Raw genomic sequence first — 23,919 nt, 5'->3', positions numbered from 1 at the left:
CTCACCATACAGAATCAGAGGATGCCCAAAGATCCCCAGAGTTCTTTGTCAGCCTGTCAAGATTATGACTCTGCAGATCAGGGAAGTCCCTCGGGGACTTTTTAGTGACTTTTTAGTTTGCAAGTAGAAGCAAAAGTCTCAAAAAAAAAAAAAAGTCTCCTGCAGTGCCCATTTCCCATTTAAATGGGTAGTAAGCCACAAGGATAAATGGGCAGACTCCGCCCTTCCACAATAGCCCAGTGCCCTCAACTCTGTGACTCAAGCAGGCATATCCATATTCAAGCAGACCAGAGATCAAAGCCATATTAGGCATGAGCTACTTTTTATTCATAGACTTACAAGATATATCGAATTAAGAGGCATGTTGTTTGTTAACTGTATTTACCAAAAAGAGCTAAATATATATTCAGCCTTAAAATGCATCCATTGTAGCTTGCATACTGCAAAATTTACTTTCATATACATATAAACTATTCTTATTTTACCTAAGTTATGCATCTAAGATACATAAAAATGGTACCAAATGGCATATTGGCTTATTTTATCACAGTTCTTATACATTCCTGATAGTCAAAGGGATGGATAGGGAATGCATAGTTTCCTACCAGAAAAAAAAGTAGATTCTGATACAAGTAATGGAATAACGTAAGGATAAGAGTACCTGGCTAGGTTTAGATCTCAGTAGCTTTACAACACAATTACGTCAATTAGCATTACAATTGGCTCTCTTTGTTAATAATTGTTAATTTGCCTAGTCGTCCATCCCCTACTTGCCTGGCTGAGGCAAAGGAAATCACGATGACCTTTCTTCTAGTTTATTTCTACTTTCCCCAAAGAGTTTCCTCCACAGCCATCTGCCCTGCTTTTCTGTCCATTCCCTTTACACTGTCCTACGTCTGGCCCACCTTCCTCACTGTGTCAACAACTAGATTATTGCATTCCACTCCGGAGCTCTGCTCAATAGAATCTTTGGCCACTGCCTAATTAAAGAATTCTCTTCCAAAACTGCAAGCGGAGGGGCTGATACCCCTGCAGGAGAATCCGGAAGCCTGGGCTAAGGAGATTTTCTTTAGGTGGCATGCAAATAGACTCCCCTCCCGCAGACCTTCATCTCTCTTTCATTAAACCCACGGTCAGAGAAATTTCCATCGTGAGTGTTCCTGGCAGCCAAACCTCCTGCATCCCACGCTGATTTCTTTCCTAAAAATACACAGCCTCTCACTCCATGGGGAAGAAAAATGCAACACTGGCATTTCCAGCGTGCTCCCCAAAGGCTGATTATGACCTGGAGCAATTCATCACCGCTCGTGCATTCGAGTTTTTAGTTGCTCCTCCCCCATAGAACTCTTCTTGTTTATCTTGTGGACGTTGTGACAAGAACCAGATGTGTCTGGACCCCAATATCCGCACCCCATCGCTGTTGGTGTGTGGCGGGGGGACGGCTGTGGAGAAGCAAACTGTGCCAGCTAGAAACACTCTTTGGAATGGAAAATTATCTGAAACTTCTGGAAGACTTTCAAGAGTGTGGCCTTGTGTGTAATAGTAGTCCCATAGTGTTTAATTGCTAAAGGGACCAGTAGATGAGATGGTGTCTATTCAGCACTATTTTCCTTCTGGCTACGCATATTTTGTTGTATATTTTTACTTTATCTCAAGGTGCTGCTATATTCTGAATCATGATAAAAAGTCTTTATTTGGAAGGTATGTCAGAGTGTCACAAAGAAAATACGAAGCCTGCTTGTGCGGGGGGGATGGGTGGTGGTGGTGGAAGGGGACAAGGTCTGCCTTTGCCACTCACTACTGGATAATCTTGAGCAGGCGACTGACTTAGATTTTTGCAGCGGTTTCATTCTCTCTGAAATCAGAATGCCTGCCTGCCAATAAACTAAAGAACTGTTTATGAACAAATGAGATGGACACAGATGCACACTGAGAAAACATAAGGCTTTGCTGAAATGCAGGGTGGTCTTGTTACCCGTTGCCCGAGAACACCATGCCGTTCACACCTAAGGCTTGCTTTTAGTCTCGGGGAAGATCGGTTCCTGATCCCACACTTTAAGGCTGTGTGGCGTGGCCACTTGGCGACACGGAGGGACCCATCCCAGCCACAGAGATTGTGAAGAAGAAGCAGGCTGACAAGAAGGAAACCAATGGGTGATGGGAAGGAATGGACGAGAGCAGCCCTTCCGGGGACTATCTCCGCAGGGGATGGTCTCACGTGTCCCTCTGCTTTGGCTTTCTGATGTTGTTGGGGTTTTACTTTGTCTTACATTATTACTGGAAGGGAAAAAAAAAGCTTCTTGCAGAAATTGTTTAAAACTTGAGGGATTCTTGGGATGGAGCAGTGAGATTAATGAAGCAAAGCTTCCACCACCTTGCGCCAAGAACATCTACACCCTTTTAGCAAGTCGGCCAGAACAAATATCTCCTCCCTCAGCGCGGAGAGGCTTGTAGGCTGCAGACTGATTTGGTCTAGTTTCTTAAAAAGAGAAAGAGAACCTGACTGCAGCTGCAGGGACTACCCACCCTCTTGCCCTCACCTCACCCCCAATTCCTTAGATGTGCCTTCCACCCGCCAATGTCTCACCTGGACTCAGCAAGCACCCCTACCCCCCCGCCCGGCACCCCATGTTCCCTGGTTTTCCAGATTCTAGGCAATGGTTACCAGCATGGTGAATGCAGATGGTTTCTCCAGGAACTTCACCCTCAGAGGTGAGGCCGGGGAGCTGATGCCCTGTTCCGTAGAGGCAGCCCTGTGAAAAGATGCCCCGGTTGCCTTCTCCACAGGAGGCTGGAATCGGGAACATCATTTCGACCTGGCACAAGTGCTAGCACTGTCTAAATGTCCCCTACATTGTTTGCCAAGGGCCTGTTTTTCCGCCCAGGCTTGTCTGAGGGGTTCCATGTGCCAGAAAGAATTGTTGCCCATCTTAACAGCCAGAGGAATAGCAGGGCTGTCCCACTTTCAGCCTCCGATGTGGGGATACTGGGCATTTGTAGTCAATTCAAATCAACCAGGAAGGCAAAAGAATGCAGAAGAGTGATTTTTGGGCTTAAGAAAATGAAAACAAACCACTTTTCTCCTGTGTGGTTGGTGCTTAGTAGGAAAGTGTCAAGCAGCAACGCTACTATGTGTGGGCTACTTATAGTTCATTAAAATCCCCGGTGTCCTCGGCTGGAAGCCCTCAGCCTGCGGCCCAGATCGTACCCAGGAGTGCTCTGGCAACCTCGATGCTATTTATGGCCTTGATAGGCACTGCGGAAACCAGAAACAACACCACGCTCATATTTGTGGCAAAACATCTCCCTACTCATGACTTGGCAAACGATTGCTAAAGAATAACACTGCACTGCAACACGATCGTGCTGCTTTGGGGGCTCCGAGAGACGTTGTCGGGTGGCTCTCCTAAAACCCACTTCATGTTCTCTGAAGAGAACCAGCTAGTCAGGCACAGCATCCTCTGGGGAGCTTCCACCACAAAACCAGAGCCCCCGGGGCTTCCCGACAATCCACACCACAGAAGCCCATTTTGAAATAGGCCCTCAGCCCCCTGAGCGCAGACCTGGTCTGTGGGATGCAGCGTGCCTAGCTCCAAAGCTGGACCCTGATGACCCCCGCCCCCCGCTAGCCTATTCAGGATGAGCCCCACGTCAGCGTGTGAGCCCCTGGGGGCTTTCCTTGGGGAAACTACTGGGAAAGACAGGGGCGCTGGTGTCATGACCACTTCAGGTTCTGCAATTTGGTGCCAGAGCCCCTCCAGAAAGGGCCACGCTGGGAGCAGCAGCAACAGCACATCAACAAAGCAGGACCGTTGTGTGAGCACAATGGAAGGCAGGTGGGCAGGTGGGGAGCCTGGTATTCAATGACTCGAAATATGACGCTGCCCCGAGGGCACAGGCATGCACAAATCAAAGGGCCACCTCTAGGTTTCAAAGTGCATCGAGACTTGTGTAAAGTCCTCTTTGATTCCACAAAACCTTCCCTCAACAATTCTACCAAATGCCCATCCGATGGAAATACCTGTCCTACTGCTTTAAAGGACGGGATAAAAAAGCACCATTCAGTCTTTGGCCTGTCTGCTGGTTACCCACAAACTCAAAGAACGGGTTCAGGGAAGCAGCTGAGTCACGGAGAGCATCTAACAAGCAGTATTGCTCGGCCGCCATGGGGTCGGCTTTGAACCCCAGGGACGAGGGGAGAACACCTTTGTCTCACTCATGGGCCTGCAGCCCGGCTGGGCCTGGGCACGTGTCAGCAGAGTATTTTCTTTGTGGCAGAGGAAGCCACGTCCAACATTATTTCGTTGACGCCGCCCCCGACGAGCATCCCCGGGAGCCAATGAGATGGCCAACGTTCTGCTATTAAGGGGGGTTCGGGGAACTGAAATGGCTCAAAATAGCATTGCTGAGTGTTATCAGATTTTTAAACGAATCATCAGCAAATCTTTTCCGCTGACTTTGCCTTGAAGAGTTCTTACCAAAAAAGATGGCTAAGATGGAATGAGGAGGGCCCCTAGCGCGTTGGGTCTTTTTTTGTTTTTGTTTTTGTTTTTGATTTCATCCTAAGAGCCGGTCCATCTTATCTGATTTCCTCCTTCCTCATTTGAAAAAAGAAAGAAAGAAAAAGAAAGAAAGAAAAAAAAAAGCACATTACTTTCCTAGATGGTAAGAGTTCCTGTGGTACTCTCTTCTCAGAGAGAACAGGCTTGAAGATGCCTTTCCGGGTGGGAGACTGGACATGTCATGCAGTTAGCCAGTAAGTGCAATCCCTGATTGAGACGCGAGTTCTAACATTTTGAAAACTTCTATTTCCCCAATGCGTCCTTAATTTGAGAGCTCTGAACTTGGCTTTCCATTTGCTTCTAAAGCCAGGGCTACGCATCTTTAAAGGCCCCCATCACCCCCTTCACAAACTTAAGTCAACAACTATGTGCTCGAAAATCTTTGTTTTCCCTTTGAAACTGGATGCAAAAAAGAAATCTCTCCTGTCAGTGGAGACCGCCGTGAAGCAGCGAGGGGCCTGCACGTAAATCTCCTTGAATTTTTTGAATAGCTGCTTCTCTTTATCCCACTGGTAGATCTGGGAGAACGTATAGTCACTCCCCAGGGCCAGGTAGTGATTATCTTTAAAAGAAAAGGGCTGCAGGGTCATGGCCCCCCGGGATGGAAGAGCCTGGATCTCCACAAACTGCTTACTGTTCCACCTCATGACCCGGGAGTCCCCGATGAAGCGGGTGAGGGAAAGGTAGAGGGCATTCTGCATCCTAAAGCTCTTCACAGCCAGGACATCTTCCATGTTGGGGATGTCACTGTGGGGGACGAACTTCTTGGAGCTTTTATTCCACTGGAGGATGATGGGGACCTGGGAGCGGCTGGACAGGATCAGGTGCGACTTCCCGTCTATGTCCACGAACTCCGCGTCCGTGTCCCTGAACCACTCGTGCAGAGACTGGTAGGAGTAGAAGCCTTTGCTGTTCCATTTATACACGGTGGACAGGCCGGCTTTGGAGCTGTCGGCGATGATGAAGAACGTCTCGTCCTCGATCTGAAAGAGCTCGATGTCGTTGGGCTTGGAAATGCGGGAGACTTCGATGTCCTGGAACTTGACAAACTTGGTCCAGCTCTCATCGTACTTGTAGATGTGGGAGCCGCCGAAGAGCTGGGCCACCACCACGAAAACCTGGTCGTCGATGAGGATGGCCTTACAGCCCACGATGGACTGACCTGTGCCCCAAGAGAAACGAGAGGGGATTAGGTAAGAATGGCCCTCCGGGGACGGCTGGGTGGCCCGGTGGTTGCACATCTGCCTTGGGCTCGGGGTGTGATCCCGGGGGCCTGGGATGGGTGAATGGATGACCAAAATGTGGTTTATACACACGATGGGACACCGTTCAGCCTTCGAAAGGAAGGAAATCCTGACATATGACCCATGATGATATGGATGAACATTGAGGACATTATCCTAAGTGAAATAAAGACGGTCACAAAAAAACATAATATATGACTCCACTTATATGAGGTCCCTAAAGAAGTCGGATTCATAGACCCAGAAGGCGGCCAGGGGCTGGGGGAGAGGAGAGATTGGGGAGTTAGCGTTTAACGGATACAGAAATCTAGTTTTTCGAGATGATAAGGATTCCAGAGTGTTTGCACAACATCGTGAGTGCACTTAACGCCCTGAGCAGTACCCTTGCAAAGTGGTGAAGATGGTTAACTTTTATGTTATACATATTTTCCCACAATCAAAACATTTTTAAAAACAAAAGTGTGGCCGCCTTCGGTCCAGGGCGTGATCCCGGAGACCCGGGATCGAGTCACACGTCAGGCTCCCTGCATGGAGCCTGCTTCTCCCTCTGCCTGGGTCTCTGCCTCTCTCTCCGTGTGTCTTTCATGAATAAATAAACAAAATCTTTAAAAACAAAACATAAATAAAAAATTAAAAAAAAAAAAAAGGGATCCCTGGGTGGCGCAGCGGTTTGGCGCCTGCCTTTGGCCCAGGGCGCGATCCTGGAGACCCGGGATCGAATCCCACATCGGGCTCCCGGTGCATGGAGTCTGCTTCTCCCTCTGCCTGTGTCTCTGCCTCTCTCTCTCTCTCTGTGACTATCATAAATAATAAATAAAAAATTAAAAAAAATAAATAAAAAAAAATAAAAACAAAATAAAAACAAAACAAAACACAAAAATGTGTCTGCATAGAAACAGGTCAGGGCTGGTCTCCTGGCCTCCGGTATCTTTAGAGGCAGGAGTACCATTCAGGAAGCGCACAGACCCACAGGAATGGTCTTCCTTCTAGTCAAAAAAGTATTTCCCACCTCGAGACAGTGGAATGAAGCAAATGGGGTCCTCTTTGGGGCATGGGGACACAGGAGGGTAAAAAGTAAGGAGCCAGGGCTCAGAGACAGGAGGGGAAAAAGATGCAGAGCGGGGCTCTTCAAGACGTTTGGCCTCTTCTGGGTTCCAGAGCCCAAGGAAGCTGACCAGAGGCCGGGGGTGGTGGGGGGTGGTGGTGGTGGCATTCAACCTTGTGACTCTAGACCAGGTGGCCCAGACGTTGACATGCAGCCCGCTCCTTATAAGCTTTCTGACCCGGTGCCAGTCACCTCTCTGCACCCAGGCTCCCCGTCTCTACAATGAGGATGCTATTAGCACTGCCCTTCCAGGGTTGGTAAAGACTAAGTGACAAAATTCATGCTTGGTGTTTTGAGAACCGACCCCCCCACCCCCCAAAGCAGGAAGTGGTCAACAATGAGCAGCTGTCCTTCCTGGATCACTGAAATAATTGTCTTGGTAACGGAGAGACCTAGCCCCATAGCAGGCGCTGTGTAAATACCTGTAGGATGACCCGTGACCCGGAGGATGACCCGGCTCAGGAGGCCCCCACCCAGAACTCTGCTGGAGAGGGGGAGCTCTCCTGTCCGGACACCTCCCACCATCTTCTCCCACACGGCACCCGGACCCCCCAGGCCTTCCCCCGACCTCCTCTTCCAGCCACCAAGCAATAGGACCACTCACATCACAAAGAGTATGGACCCTCCATCTAGGCTATTGGATTAAAAGTTATTTCTTTTCTTTTCTTTCCTTTTTTTTTTTTTTAAGGTACTTCTTTTCCCTGATTTTCTAGGCAATTTGGACCAAAGTGAATTTGGTCTGCAAATTACAAGGATAATGATCCTCCTCCTGACCTTAGTATTAACTTTGGGAGCAGACAGCAGGTGGTTTTTAGAGTGATGTTTACTGCTCTCTTTCACAGATTTTGGTCCTTCTTGCAAGAACTTGGTTCCTTTCTTTTGTTTACAGCTAATTATTCCTTTTTTTTCCCTGAGTATAAAAGCTTTCAATGTTCACCAAAAAGCAAATTTTAAAAATAATAGGCAGCATTCACAGCATGTCCTATGACCAGGCATTATACTAAGCACTTTACACGTATGTACTCACTTAATCCTGACAACAACCTGGTAAGACCAGTATTATCATCATCATCATCACCATCCCCAGTTTATAAACAGTAAAACTGAGGCACAGAGTAGGTAAGCAACACTTATACAAGGCCACACAGCTCGTACGCGGTTGAGCCCAGGATCTAAATCAGGGTAGTCCGGCTCCAGTCTACGCTGAGCCACCAACATACCAAAAAGCACAAAGAGAAAAATCAAAATTACTTGTACTGCAAAGCTGAAAAAGCACTTAACGTCTTGATATAGTTCCTTAATCATTAATCTATCAACATACATATTCAAATGTGCTTCTTAAAAATAAATTTGGGGGGCTCCCGGGGGGCTCAGTCGGTTCAGCATTCACCTGCAGCTCAGGTCATGACCCCAGGGTCCTGGGATTGAGCCCTACATCAGGCTCCCCACTCAGCGGCGAGTCTGCTTCTCCCTCTACCCCTCCCAACCATGCCCCCCACCCCTGCTCGTGCTTTCTCTCTCTCTCTCAAATAAAGCAATAAAATCTTTGAAAACAAATAAATAAATAAATTTGGGCTTATAGGATGCATGAGCATTATACAGCCTTTCTTTCCCATGTGACCATTATGTTGTAAACATTTTCCCCTGTTCCTGCACCTTCTACAACTTGATTTTTAAATCCTGTACAGCAGTCCGTTGCATGGCTGTGGTCTATTTTTAACAAATCCCCTATTGTTGGACACTGCAGTTATTTCTAGCTTTGCATTATTGTAAGTAACATGTTTCCTTGTAGGGGAGTCTTTTTTGAAAACCAGCTGGCGGTGTTCTTAAACAGGCATCGCTGGGCATAAATGTGCACGCCTTTAAGGCTTCTGGATTTCAACTACCAAATGGCTCTTGGGAAGCCGCACTGACTCCCACCCTGCCAACAGTAACTGAGGGTGCATATTTCTGGCCCCCTTCCTGAGCGGCCTCCCACGGAGGTCCCTGCGGCCCGGGACGTCCTCCGGGCCTGCCTGTCTGTCACAGCTCAGGGGCCTTGCAAGAAAGAATTGCTTTCTTGGAGATGGTCTGGAACACCTCTGTCCAGCTGAACACTTTTAGTCTATGGAACTGTGCGGAGCAGCAGAGATCATCGTGTGTGTGTGTGTGTGTGTGTGTGTGTTTTAATGCAGGAAGAGAGGTTATAGGCTGGAACAAACCTGGCACGGAGAAATCAAAAGGCAAATAAAATAAACCAAAAACAGGACTGCTGAGCAGAGATGTAGAGGCGAAGAAGGAGAAGACACCACGTGCAAACCCTCGGGGTGAACCTCACTGTGGCTTCCTGCACCCCCCTGGAAGCGGGGACCCGGCCGGACCGGCCCTTCTGCACCCGGCTCCCCAGGACGGCGAGGAAGCCGCGGGGGCCCCTCCCGCCCCTCAGAGCCCCAGTCGGGCCAGGCAAGGGTGGAGAACACCCTGCCCGGCCCTTGCAGACTCCGGGATCACTCCAAGATCAGACAAGATGACAAATGAGCCACGTGTGGCCCGTGAAGGGAGGACGGGCCGGTGTTTACCTTGGTCCAGCTCACTGCGAGCGGCTGCAGGGCGGAGCCCCTGCCTGTCCATTTGTCATCCGCCCGGCATGTGTGTGCTTAGGGCTCCCCTTCACACGGGCCTGAGCTCCAGCCAGCCCCCTCCCCGCGCTGCGTCTGGCCACCTCTTCCCGGCGCCCCCGGAGCAGCCCCGACCCCAGACCGGCCCCTCCTCTCCTGTGCTGATGGAGGTCAGGGACAAGTCTAACTGATGTGAGAGATTCAGGGTCTGCGAGCGGGGAGAAGGAGGGCTGCTCCTTTGTCACCCCTGGGTGACAGCTGGCACTCGTGGAGGAGTCACTGTGCCCGGCTCTGGGCGAAGCGTTACAGACGTGAGCCCCATCGAATTCTCACGGGTCCGACCCGATGGTGAACCCACGGTGGGATGAAGTGGGAATTCATGCTACTTCCATTCCACAGGTGAAGGGCGCTCGTGGAAAGTAAATCCCACAGCCAAGGTCACCAGCTAGAAAGTAACTAACGTGGCCAAGGTCACCGGTTTTATAAAAAACCAGCCTGACGTTGTTGGAGCTCGAGGGCTTAACTGCCCCCCTGTTGTAACTTGTTTCTCAGGCTTGGCTGTGAAGGGGACCCGGGGGGCTTCCCATGGGCTGCCCACTGCCCGGAAGGTTGAGAACAAGGGGGGCTGAGGAGTTCCCAGAGACTAGCAAGGCCCAGCCCTGGCCCTGGCCGCTCCCACGGCGACCTCGCTGCCCGCTTCCTACCCACCACGGCTGCAGCCTGTGTAGGGCCCAGGCCAGCAGCGCTGCGTGGATTCCTGCAACAGCCCCTCAGCTAGGTGCTCTGCCTCGACCTCCGTCCCCTGTCCCCAACACAGGCTACTCCCAGCCCTGCATCCCACGCCAGGCCCCTGCCTCGTCCTGGGCAGCCCTGCTGACCTCGGCGCAAAGCCCTCTGCAGTTCTGCGGAGCACTCGGATTAAAAACCCAAGTCCTCCCGGGACCTGCAAGGCACCCCCGTGTTCAGTCCTTCTTGCCCCCCCTTGACCTTGTCTCCCACAGTTTTTCCTCTGGAGCATTTTGTTCAGGCCAAAACGAGCCCCCGGAAGACCCAAACCAGGAAGACATCCTCTCGCCGCTGGACCTTTGCACTTGCTGTTGCCTCTGTCTAGAATGCTTCCTCCCCACGCTGTCCACATGGATCAAGCCCTCCCGTCCCACTGGTCTTCAAACAACCTTCTTCATGAGGCCTTACCAGACACAATCTAAAATGTCAACCCTCCCACGGCCTCCCTACCTTCCTTCCCTTTCTTAGGGTGCTGCTATCTGATGCGTTATCTGTATCATAATTCTTTGTCTTGTTTATTGTCTTTCGCTCCCATTATAATACAAACCCGTTGAGGGTGGAGGTTTTCATTTGGCCTGTGAATGGCTATGGCCCTAGCACCTCGACTGTGCCAGCTCTGAGTAAGTGCTCAAGAAGTCGTGAATGAATGAATGAATGAACAAATGAATGACTTGATGAAAGCAGGGATGGGACCAGGTGCAGACTGTCAGGAGGGCAAGTGGAGGACAGTGTTGTCCCTTCCTACCAAGGCCAACCTAAGAGAGGAATAGGCAGTGACAGGCTCTGGGCTCTGTCCCCAAAGTGATCCAACAAAACATGCCTGAGCCCTGATCTCTTTGGGAAGGTGGGAGAAGGAAGCCGGTGTTAGTTAAGAAGTGCTTGCTCCCTAGGAGCACGTGGAAAAATGCTCCCTATCACCTGCCATCAGGGAAATACCAATCAAAACCACAATGAGATCCCACCTCACACCACTAGGAATGGCTAAAATTAACAAGAAAGAAACAACACGTGTTGGTGAGGATGCAGAGAAAGGGGAGCCTCTTGCACTGTTGGTGGGAACACAAGCTGGTGCAGCCACTCTGGGAAACTGTGGAGGCTCCTCAACAAGTTGAAAATAGAGCTGCCCTACGACCCAGCAACTGCACTGCTGGGGATTTACCCCAAAGATACAGATGCAGTGAAGTGAAAGGGCACCTGCACCCCGATGTTCACAGCAGCCAAGTCCACAATAGTCAGACTGTGGGAGGAGCCTCAGTGTCCTTGGACAGATGGATGGAGAAGCTGTGGTCTATGTATACCGTGGAATATTCCTCAGGCATCAGAAAGGACAAATACCCACCATCTGCTTCGACGTGGATGGAACTGGAGGGTATTATGATGAGTGAAGTGAGTCAATCAGAGAAGGACAGTCGTCAGATGGTCTCACTCATATGGGGAATATAAGAAATAATGGAAGGGATTATAGGGGAAAGGAGGGAAGCTGAGTGGGGAAAATTAGAGAGGGTGACACCTGACTCTGGAAAACAAAGGGCTGCAGCAGGAGGAGGAGGAGGAGGTGGGAGAGGATGGGGTGACAGGGTGACGGGCACGGAAGAGGGCACTTGATGGGATTAGCACTGGGTGTTATACTATGTGTTGGCAAAAATTAAATTTAAAAAAATTTAAAAGAACCGCTTGCTCTGTGCCTGGCACTCACCGATCCTCACAACGTCCATAGGAAGTACACGCGCTGCCCATTCTACAGAGAACGCCGAGCCCCAGAGGCCGCAGCCCATATTATATCTCAGCACCTGGTGGAGTCGTGGGAGTCCCATCCCCGTTCATCAGTGCTCAAAACCTGAGCTCCTTATCATCTCTATGCCACCTTCCTACTGAGCTGGGCTTCTGTCGGCCCCCTGCGGGCAGGCAACCCTCCCTAATCCCTCAAGGGGCTCTTGGGAGTTTCCAAGGAGACAAGCCAGTGCCTGGCACCTCACAGGCCCGCAACCAGCCTCAGCAACAAGCACTGGTGTGGAGCCTCCCCTCCCCCAACCTGCCTGGGCATGAAGCAAAGCTTCCCTGTGGGTGAGTGGGAGGAGAGGCAAAGCTGTGTGTGGTCTGTATGTGCGTGGGTGGGAGGAGAGGAGGCCAAGGGGCCAGCCCCTTCATCCCTCACCTAACCTCTACACCTAGAAAAAGAGGGAAGTGAAAAGCAGGTGGAGAGCATGTCTCCCCCTTCTCCGTCTGGCCTGGGTCCAGGGGCCAAAGGCCTCAGCTTCCTGGGCAGGTTCACCTGCAGCCAGTGCTCTGGGCTGCCTGTGTGCTTGGAGGGAGCAGGGCTGCTCTGGGGAGCGTGAGCTCAGGTGGCCACACAGCAGAGGCTCACCCACCAGGGCATCTTCGGAACTCCTGGAGTGCTTGGGGCTCTCACAGACCTCTCCTTGCAGTGGAGATTAGGCTCATTAGCATCTCTGCTCAGGCAGGGAGTCATGAAACCATGCTCTCCCTGCCTTCCTACACCCCTGCACCTGCTGCAGAACCGCTTTGCACCTGAGAGGTTCCTACAGGCCTCCTCACCCGGGATCTCTACGTGATCTGCTTCTCGCCACAACAGCAAATTATGGCTCTAACTCCAAAGCAGGAACCACTAAAGGAAATCCTCTCCCGGGGCGACAGTTGGGCCACTGTGGTGCTGTCCGTGAAGTCAGCATTATTATCAGAGTGCACTTGATAAATGAGAAGTCTTTAAAAGATTAGTCTGACTTTTCCTACCTATTTAAAAAGCAAGTAAAAAACAAATTTAAAACAAAAAGCAAGTACACAGCCCATTTTTGGTAGCACAAAAACACTGGGCTCCTGACAACATAGAAAGAGGCATTAACCAGGTCTCAACCCAAAGGCATGAATTGAGAGAGCCATTTGTTCTTATTTTGTCTGTATTTATTAAAAGGAAGCAGTGATCACCGGGATCCGGCAAGGGGGTTGCAGGAATAAGTCATAGAGTGTGCCTGTGTGTGCGTGCATGGATGGGCGTGTGCCTGTGTGTGCATGGGTGGGTGTGTGCCTGTGTGTGCATGGGTGGATGCATGCCTGTGTGTGCATGCATGGATGGGCGTGTGCCTGTGTGTGTGTGCATAGATGGGTGTGTGCCTGTGGATGCATGCCTGTGTGCATGCATGGATGGGTGTGTGCATGTATGGATGGATGTGGTCTGTGTGTGCATGCACAGATGGACATGTCCCTGTGAATGTATGCATGGATGGATGTGTGCCTGTGTGTGCATGCATGGATGGGTGTGGTCTGTGTGTGCATGGATGGTGTGTGCCTGTGCATGCATGCATGGGTATGTGCCTGTGTGTGCATGCATGGATGGATGTGTGCCTGTGTGTGCATGCATGGATGCATGTGGTCTGTGTGTGCATGGATGGTGTGTGCCTGTGCATGCATGCATGGGTATGTGCCTGTGTGTGCATGCATGGATGGACATGGTCTCTGTGTACATGGATGGATGTGTGCCTGTGTGTGCGTGCACGGGTGGGTGTGGTCTGTGTGTGCATGGATGGACGTGTGCCTGTGTGTATGCATGGATGGACGTGTGTCCATGCATGTGCACAGGTGTGCATGAGCACATGTGCCTGTGTGTGTCAGCATCTTAGTTGCGGCCTTTGGCTCCCCTAAGTGCTCAGGATTGAGGGGTTCTCCGGTGACTTCTCCCCACTACTGGAAAATGCCTCCCACTATATGCGACCCACACTTTCACCCTTTTCAAAGGATCACAAACAACAGATAAGACCCCCACCCCACGTTTCTGTTCTCACCAACAACTGGCCAAGTCAAGAAGGGATCCGAGAGAAGAGGGTGGGCTGGAATGCCTTCCCCGATTCTCACCAAGTCAGGGCCACGCTTTCCCTTCTTGGGATGACAGGATGCCGCTTCTCTCACCGGCTTGAGGCCACAATGAAATGAGGTCAGTACATCTGATCAGAGTCACAACGCACCTGTAATATTGTCATAGCTCCGGAAGTTCATTTCGATGTGGTCCCACTCCAGCACCATGCAGTTCTCCATGCTGGGCTGAGCGATGGCCACGTACACGTCATTCTTGGAGTTGAACGTATCCACCGACACTGACTGGTAGGGCAAAGTCTGATGGACAACAAAATCTGGGAATGGGTATTTAAAAAAAAAGTCTCCATGAGATCCCACGTGGGAATTATCCACCACCAGTACCCTGCTTCCCTTCGTAGCACTGGTTCCGAAGAGGACCGGGGTGGAGGGGGTGCAAGGGTAGTGGGTGTGTGTGGAGGCTAGAGAACCAATGAAGAAAGAATAAAAATAAAACAAAATAAACCAACACCAGTGGGGCACCTGGGAGGCTCAGTCGGTTAAGCATCAGCCTTTGGCTCATGTCATGGTCCCAGGGTCCTGGGATCGAGCCCTACACTGGGCTCCCTGCTCAGCGGGGAGTCTGCTTCTCTCTGCCCTTCCCCTGCTCATGCTCTCTCTCTCCCTCTCTCTCTCAAATAATAGAAAGAAACCACTAAGAAAGCCTAAAGTAAGTTATTTCTTCAGCTAGAGATGCCTCAATGTACACTGCTTCTTGGCAGGCCAAACACACGCAGGGTAAAAGGAAGGCGGATGTCTGGCTACGGGAAGTGGTTCCTCTAAGAACACCCTGGCTTTGCCCACCTCCTGCCCACCCAGCCCTCGCCCTGCGTGCCCAAGCCCCAGGTCTTCTGCAAAGCCCTCCCAGATCCAATGCACAGGACTCTCTCCTAGTCACTGGACTCCCAATCCGGCGCTGCTGTTTAAATCTTACTCTTGGCGATGATGGGCCCTCCAGCACAGCGACTTCAGAGTCAGCTTTGGGGAACGATCTCAGGGCCTCGAACCTTCCGCAGAAAGCTGAAGCTCAGAGAGGGCATGTGCCCGGCCACAGGCCACACAGCCCGCATCCCGTGTCTCCTGAACCCAGGGCTTCCTGAGGACCTAAGCCTAAGCCCACGGCCTAAGACCTTGGTGGCCACTCAAGAAATCATTCTGACTGGGAGCCTCCTCCAGATGTCACATGAGACAGGCCGTAACGGGGGTGGGCCAGTCAGTGGTGAGCAAAGGCAGGACAGTGCAGGGGGACAGAGGCAGGGAAGGAAGGGAGAGACGCTGAGCAGTGGGGAGGTGGGAGCGGGGAGCGGGGGTGAGAAGAGCAGCTGCCCAGGTGTCCGCAGGTCAGGGGCCGGAGAGGGGAGCAGGGCCGAGGGAGTGAGAGCAGCAAGAGGTGAAGGAAAGAGCACTTTGCCTGGAGTCGGACCCCCTGGAGTCCCTCACTTGAGACCTGCCACGCTCTTTCCCTTCCACGGCCTCAGTTGACTCATGGGCCACCTGGGGGCACGGTTCCTACCTGCCACGCTTGATGGCAGGGCCGCACTGGAAATGTTGGCGGAAGCGCCCGTGTCAGGGCTTAGCCCGTAGCAGGTGCTGCATAAATACAGAACTGAGGGCTGAGAAAGGACAATCTGCCTCCACCGCGCTGTCTCTTGAGGACCTGCCCTTCGCACGGCATCGCTAAGACGACCTGGCAAAGCTGTGACTCCAAGGTCTTGCTGAGTGACCTTGGGGAAGCTATTTAACCTCTGTCTGGCTTCCTCTCTTCATCGTCTTATAACCCTGACTCATTTAGCATCGTGCGTAGCACACAGTGGCTGGCCGATGCCAGTCCGCTCTTGGAGGTGTCCCCAGCCCTATTCCGAGCACACAGTAGGTGCTTAATAAATGCTTTGCTGGTGGAGGAGTGTGGGAGGGCTGGGGATGAATGAATGATGTGCACAGGTGCAGGGAGACGAGGAAGAAGCAAAGAGAGGGGAGGCCGCCTCTGCACCCTGATGGTGAAAAGTAGCCAAGGGACAGCCAGCGAGGACAAGTGGCAGGAGCCGCTCACCCCCCACGGCAGAGCAGGGAGCATCAGGAAGGGCTGAGGCTTTCAGTAGGATGGGCTGGCCTCCAGGGGCCCGCCTGTATCTGTAGCTCTATGACCCTGGGCGAGGAGCTTGGGTCCCCCCCAGTAAAAAGAGTGTGACCCCTATTCTGTGAGGTCACTGTAGAGACTAAGTAGGAGAGTGTAAGTGTTAGCAGCAGAGCCTCACAAATGGGGAGTTTTATTTTGGGGGCTTTTTTTGTTGTTGTTGTTTTTTGTTTGGGGGCCTTGGGGGGAGCTTTATATAATAGTTTTAGGTCCTAGCTTTGTATGCTGTAGAGCCATGAGCATGCTGGGTAGCTGGGAGAACTCCTGGGAAGAATCATTAAGGCCCCCCCACCATGCTGATTTCTCAACCCCCCCCCCCCCCAATACCCAGTGCTGCTCCATCAATAAGGAAAATCACACAAATCTCAACCTGTAGATGAACAGAAAAAGGGAAATGGTAGCTGTCCTCATCTGCTTCCTTTTCTCTCTCCGGAACAGGACTCCGAGAACACGGCTGCGTCCTTTTAATTCCGAGACAGCCGCACACCCCTCTACCCCTCGGGCTGCCTTCTGCTAATGAGAGCCCCGAAGGTTGCAAACACTCCTGCCTCTAACCTGAGTCTCCCGCCTGCACTCTGAAGTCTCGGAAAGATGAGCATTTGCTGAAAAATGCAGGCTCTTTAAAGGGCAGACCAGAAAGTTTCAGATTTTTTATTAAAAAAAAAAAAAAAATCTCAGAAAGCTGCCAAAATTAGACAGCACTTTACAAATCTAGCTTTCAACGGTTCTATTTTCATTTGTTTTCCCAAAACATTGGTTTCATAATATTTTCTATATGCTGACTATCTGGCACAACACAGCCTGTTAGATCATTTGGATTATAAGTCTAATTCTTAATAGGAGAGTCCTTCTCCCCTTCCTCCCCTCCCCCCCCCCGCCCCAACCTGAAAAAAAGGAGGAGGAAGAGGAAGAAACAGGAAGAAATGTCTAAAAGACAAAGACTGGTCGCTATGTATTGGGGGGGGGGGGGCGGGAGGAATTTAAAGATCCTCTCCCATCTCCATTTTAATTCATCTTTCACGACGGGCAAAAGCACATTCGTTGTGCAAAGATCTCCAACAATACACATATTGATATGACATCAATTTACTAGTGTTAAAGTATTAATGGCATTCTCTGCAAAAAGCGCTGCCACTTCCATTCACATTGGATTAAGTTCATGATGTCAGTGGGACGCTTACAATTTAGGCCTTGCTCCCACTGGAATCAACAGATTTTTACATAGCTATTTATAGCACTTGCAGAAAATAAATTATACATGACGCCGATCCTATTGGGAGAGAAACTGCACATTAATGCATTATTTCTCTTTGCATTTCATCAGCCCAGAAATGGGGAAGCTAACAGGACAATTAGGATGCAAAATTCACTCCCTCCAAGGAATTTAGTGAATTATCCACCTAACACGGGGAAATCATGAGTAGGTAACAGGGATTTTTGAGGTGGTTAGAAATAGACTTAAGGGAAGACCGTGATTAATCTAGAAGCTGAAACAGTCCAGCGGTGGTGCTGCCTGTTAATTATACCCGGCGCCAGAACACAATGGCCAAGAGGATCTTCCTCTCTCTGGGAAGAACAGGATTTTCCTCTCCTTCCTCTACCTGAAGAAATTACTCCATTCCCGAAAATCTGAGCTAAGAGAAAAATAATGCCCTCAGAGAATGTGCTTCTTCCCAAAAATGTAGCGAGGATGCCATCATAGTACCAGGGCTCTCAGATTGGGCCTTCCCACCTGCCACCCATCCTCCCAGCCTTTAATCGAGCACCGAAGGTTAAGGCTTGATAGGAGAAGACAGGAACCAAAAAACAAAACAAAAAAACAAAACAAAACAAAAAGAGCAACCTTCATGATTTATTAACTTAGTTCTTAAAGGGCAGGGACTATATCTGGGGGTGGCCACAGCTTGGTTACCCCATTTATTCTTGATGGAGGAAACCATGAGCAGAAGCTAATTTGTTCATGAGTCTAAGGGGTAAAACAACAGCAAAGATAGAAACATCACCCCCCTGTTACCAGGGAGCAGCGCTGACTACCTAAATTTTAGTAGGAAGGTTTCTAGCAAAGCAAATGCATATGAGAGGATATCCTAAAATGTTAGGGGGGTGGGGTGCTCACGCTGCCCCATCGGCTCTGGGTTTAGGACAGGTTTCCAGACCTGGCTACCTTGGTTCCAAGCCCCCACTTCTACTCCTCTGACAATTCTCAGAGCCCAGATCATTTCCACAACCGTGCCCAGGGCCCTAACATCAGAAATCATGTTTTCTCATATAAATTATTCCCTGTTCCCGGGCCCTCGGCATAGCCCATGTCATTTCTCCCAGAGACTGGCAAAGTGTTCAGGCACTCTGGCCAGGTATGAAGAAAACAATGAAAGAGGGGCTTCCTTCACTTGGGGGTTTAGGGAACTCTCCAGAAAAACGGGAGAAGAGACACACAGGAGCCCACAGTGAGCTGTGGTCTGGCATTTCACACCAAATGGCCTTGAACGCCACCTTTTGGTGCAAATGTCATTGAGTATGACCTCTGATTTATTGCACTGCTCTACAATATAATAAATAACCTGCTCGTGGCCTCCACTGGCCAAAGGGCACCTGCCAATTACACAGCTGAATGAGCCCTTGGTCCATGCTGGAAGTCTAGGGCAGCCCACAAGCCTGCAGGTTTTCTCCCGGCAAAGAGAAAATTTTGTAAAGTCCCCTATTTACAAAGATATCTAGAAATAGTTTTTACTTTGTGAGTTGTTGTTTATTTATTTGTTTGGTGGGTGGCAGTAGGACTGGCCTAAATGTCACAGTTTGTTCTTGGAGGGTTTTTTTGTTTTGTTTTTTTGTGTGGGTTTTTTTTTTTTTTTTTTCCTTTTGAGTTTCTGTAACTGTTTTCGGAGTCTCATGCCTGCTGTTCCCAGTGACATGCCTTGAGGCTTTGTAGATATCAACTCTCAGCTGAAATGTTTATTTTTATAAGTTTGGTAAGCAGGTTTCATACTGGGGATTGATCTGCTTTCCTTTAAAATCTGGCTTTAGAAGCCGTGGAAGCTCCACATAGGCCTTTCCGGCAGAGACACTCACCTGCTCTCTACGAGATGTGACAGTGGAGGCAGTTAGTATTTTAACTTTGCCTTGTAACCTGTGAAATGTATAAATGGAAACCTCGAGGCAGGCCCTGGAAAAAATGCAGATTCAAAGTTTCTTTGCATTTTTCCTCAGCGTGAGGTTTTTTTTCTTTAGATAACTGGTTGTTCACTTATATTTGTTTGGCCATTGGTTATAATCCACCAAGTTATCTCTTTTTAGGTGGAATGACAAAAGCAATTCACGGATTTTAAAGGCTGGTATTTAGGGACACCTGGGTGGCTCAGTGGTTGAGCATCTGCCTTTGGCTCAGGGCGTGTGATCCCAGGGTCCTGGAATCAAGCCCCACATCGGGCTCCCCACTTCTCCCTCTGCCTGTGTCTCTGCCTCTCTCTCTGTGTGTCTTTCATGAATCAATAAATAAAATCTTAAAAAGATAAATAAACAAAGGCTGATATTTATTAGCTGAATTTTCGGTAAACTTCATATTAATCAGGAGAAGAGTGTCAACAGTGGCTCAAGAGAGCAGGAATGCGGCCTCTTTATACTGACTTTCCAAGAAACCTGACTTGTAAATGTGCTTATGCCCAACTCACCCGTTTATAGCTTTTGGCCCTTAAAAAAATTTTTTTTTAATTTAAAAACCCTCAGAGAAATTAGAATTTTGTAAAGAATCAGAATTAAAACAAAAGGCAGTTAACAAAAATCCTTCCAAACTATTGAGATAATATCCTCACCGCATCGATTCATTTCTTTTAAGTGCTTAAACATGGCCTAAAATAATTTGGACAGAACACCTTTACACCCACTTTTCTCCATTCCCTGTGGATGTTCTAAAAGAAAAACGAAGGGATTATTCTCCATAACAGTCTTCAACGATAGAGGTTCTGAATACCTGTAGTGGTACATTCGTAGTCAAAGCTGGGCACATCATTTAGCTTCTTTTCCTGATACTCTGGTGGACCGATGCAGAGGACATCGGAGACAGTGGAATTTGTCATCTTCAACCACAGATACAACCACTTGGCTTTGCAGTCACATTCAAATTTATTGCCCCTTAAGTCACTAACAAAACACAAAACACATAGATGGAGAAACAGATATGCCTGAAAAGTCTCAGCAGTCATATGAAACTCCAACATTATTTAACATCCTGATGTATTTACTACCCCCACTCAATAAAATGTAAAAAATTTGCGTTTAATGCATCCTATTTCTTGTACTTCTCACTGACTTTATTTAATGATCTTCGGTGCCCATGATTTTAAGTAGAGCCCACAGAGAGCTCTCAGAGCTCACGTATCACCACTTTTTCACTCTCCTGAAACTGTCGCCACACCATGCTGGAAATGGGGAGGAGGTGACAGGGTTGACGGAAGAACTCCCCCCCCCCCCCCCACACGTGCAGGTTCTCACAAGCAAAGTCAGGACATTATAGGAAGATGGCTTTCACGAACACGATCGAAACTTTAAGATCTTGTTCAACCATGTACAGTAAGAAGTGACAAACACTAGAAGATAAGGCAGAGGGACCTGCTGTCTTGAGAAAGGAAATCTCACACCAGCAAGCTTATCTTACCCTGGCCTAACGCTACCAAGTGTATCCCAACAAGGCAAGACCTAACACAATACAAACTGTATGCTGTTTCCCCCCATGCACTCTCCGTTACCGACTTCTACCTACAACATAAAAGAAATGCAGCGATGGGGCGAGGGGAGCCTAAAGACAGGATTAACTGGAGCCCAACGACAAGCACACATAAACTTAATTTTCCTTACTTACAGTTCAATCAGAGAGTCTAAATCACTGAAGACATCCCTTGGGAGCGCTTTTATGTGGTTATTGGCCAAAGAACTAGAACAAGAAAGTCATATTTTAATGTGGTTATTATCCTCATGCCCTGTCACTCCAAAGGCCCTTAAACAAAGCTAATGATTTAAAACAGAGCTCTAAACCTCTTCAGCCCAACGCTGTTGAATTTCTGGCTCTGATCATCGATACCAAGATCAAGAAATGAGTTTTGTTACACAAAGACAGCACTATAGATGCTGGAGCACAATGTAAGGTTTTTCGCTGTGTGTTTTAAAAAGGCATTTCTTAAACTCCTTATTTATATACACTTATCAAACTTTGGATGGTATCTTCTGTTTCTCAGAATAAGAGCCAAAGTCCCCTTGATGACACACAAGACCCTCCATTGTCAAGTTACCCCCATTCCCATGTACCTATGGGACTGAATCTCTGACTACTCAGAACACCCACACTGGCCCCTTGCTATTGCTCGAATAGTCAAGGCACCCTCCCACCCTGAGGCCTCTGAGCTTGTGATTCCTCTGCCGGAACATTCTTCCTCCAGATACTCACACAGCTCACGCCACCATCTCTTTTAGGTCTGTTCTCCATGATCACCACTGCCCTGACCTCTACTACCTCCCTTCCCTGCTCTGTTGATCTTCACTGCACGACTGTCCTTGGCATACTACATATTTTAATTACCTGTCTGTGTCTTGGCTGTGTATCCTCCCTATATGTGAGTGACACGAGGACAAAGGGGTTTGTGTTTGTCCACATCTGTATCCCTAGCATCTACACAGTGCCTGGCCCAGAGTGGGTACTCAATAAGTCTTTGTTGAGTGAATGAATGACACACGTAAGTGAGAGAGATACAAGGAAAGATGTACAGTCCTGTCCAAGAAGTTCCCTCACAGTCCATCAGAGTGAGTTCTATTACTTGTGACCCTACGAAGGGATCCCGTAAATACTCTTTTACATAAAGATGCTCAGCCCTAACACCATGATAATATAAAATCTTAACAGACTATAATGTTCAGGGTATAACCGACTGCGATCAATTTCTCTTTCTCATTAACGCAGGTTGATCAGAAACCATTTGGCATTTTTGCTCTTAGTGTTGAAGAGCTTTCCAAAATGTCCTAGTCTGCTCCCCCTCTCCAGGAAGAACGAATATTGTCAACTCTTTTTCTGATGATTCAGGATCACACAGTGCCCTGTCATCATCCTGCTGAAGATGAATGTCCATGTGCTGTGCTGTTGACGTAGAAAGATGCGGGGTGTTGAAAGACGTACATCGAGTCTGTGCTTCGCCTCCTGGGGCATCATGCTCTAATGTGAGTCAGCCAAGAAACTGATGCCTACTTTTGTGGGTTTTTTTTTACACGGGTGAGTACAAACGGCAAGACTCATAAATGATAAATATGCAGGCAATTCAGCATCAACCTCTTTAAAAATATATATGAAATTAGCCTTTTGTAGCATCCTGGTGACCCACTCACTGCAGAAAGAGGAATGAAAGAAATGGGTCTTCCTCCCTCCTCAGCAGCAGCTCACAGAGAAAGCCCTGAGCCCATGGTAACCTAAACATTCTTGCTGTAAGAGACCAAGAGAATATGGGGAGACCTAATCATTTCAGAATTATGTGCTTTTCCACCTTGGTAACAATAAATGGATTAAAATACAATCTCATCTAGTATTTCACCTTTCTTTCCTAAATGATTAGTACGTTTTTAAAGATGTTGGAAAACAGGCTGAATGTGTAATCACACTGAACATAACCTAGGAGAAGCTACCTGAAATTTAAAAAGATGTCTGTCTTGCTTTTTTGCTGGTTGATGGTTGTTTTTTCTAGAAAGTACAAACAATTGTTTTTAGCTATTAGAGATTAATCATTTAGCTAAATATTTTTAGTTAATTAAAATGTATTATACTGAAGTGACAAGAATATATGGAATGGTCAAAGCCAAAAAAAAAAAGAAAGAAAGAAAGAAAGAAAAAAAGCAGTAGGTTGAGCAACCTTTCCAAGTGTTCAATTTAGATTTCAGGAAGCCAAATTATTTAGATGGACTATCCGCCCCACTCATGCTAAGTGCATAACATCTCACTTTCCACTTCATTTTGTCTACAAATTTATGGCACTTACTTCATTTCTGAAACTACTTAACGGCAACCTGTCCCTTGGGCTTTATAAGACTGCTGGAAAACAAATGTCCTAGATTTTAGTTACAGATTGGGACTGCTTCTTCGATGCTTTGAAACCTGATCTATGTTTCTTGAGAATAAGAATGTGAGCCTGTAGGTGTTGGGAAAATCCATAAAAGATAAAAAACAGATACTTAAGCAAATTCCAGATAGTGACTTCTTTGCTCTCTTTGCTTAAGTGTTTACAAAAACAGGGAGGAAGTGGGGAGGACTGGTTCATTCGTTAAACAATCTATTAAATGCTTTAATTACTACCTACATCTCCAACCTAAGGAGTCAATTTTAAAAGTCGGTTGACTTGCCCAGAAGCAGACTTGGTAAGGAAAACACAACTCAGTGAGGAACTAACTCATTGATCAATCAGGGAATCAGAAAGAAGGTCTTGCTGGCCTTCAGCCCTGAGCTAGACGCTGGGAGAACAGAGTTAATGAGCCATGATCCGCCTGGGCCCTGCCCTCAGGGAGCTTTCATTGCGGCTGGGGAGATGAAAACTGACATCATGAAACAGTACCAGCCAGTACGGCCACTGCAGCTGGAAAGTGCTGGGTGCATAGAGCC

The 23,919-nt window shown here is 48.6% G+C and overlaps 1 protein-coding gene across 1 annotated transcript in view; it reads right to left on the bottom strand.

The window, feature by feature from the left end:
• Positions 1-305: 305 nt before the first annotated feature.
• LGI2 (leucine rich repeat LGI family member 2) overlaps positions 306-23,919 on the bottom strand; it is a 32,063-nt gene continuing 8,449 nt past the window's right edge. Inside the window, exons 5-8 of the mRNA XM_072737977.1 lie at positions 21,148-21,219; positions 20,260-20,429; positions 14,272-14,436; positions 306-5,724 (exon numbers count right to left, since the gene is read on the bottom strand). Coding sequence (XP_072594078.1) covers positions 4,907-5,724; positions 14,272-14,436; positions 20,260-20,429; positions 21,148-21,219 — 1,225 coding nt within the window. The 3' untranslated portion in view covers positions 306-4,906. The remainder of the gene's footprint in view (positions 5,725-14,271; positions 14,437-20,259; positions 20,430-21,147; positions 21,220-23,919) is intronic.

This window comes from Vulpes vulpes, chromosome 14, assembly GCF_048418805.1.
Source record: "Vulpes vulpes isolate BD-2025 chromosome 14, VulVul3, whole genome shotgun sequence".
Lineage (NCBI taxonomy): Eukaryota > Metazoa > Chordata > Mammalia > Carnivora > Canidae > Vulpes > Vulpes vulpes.
Note: the sequence above shows the minus strand (reverse complement) of the source record. Positions and strands in the feature narration are given on the sequence as shown.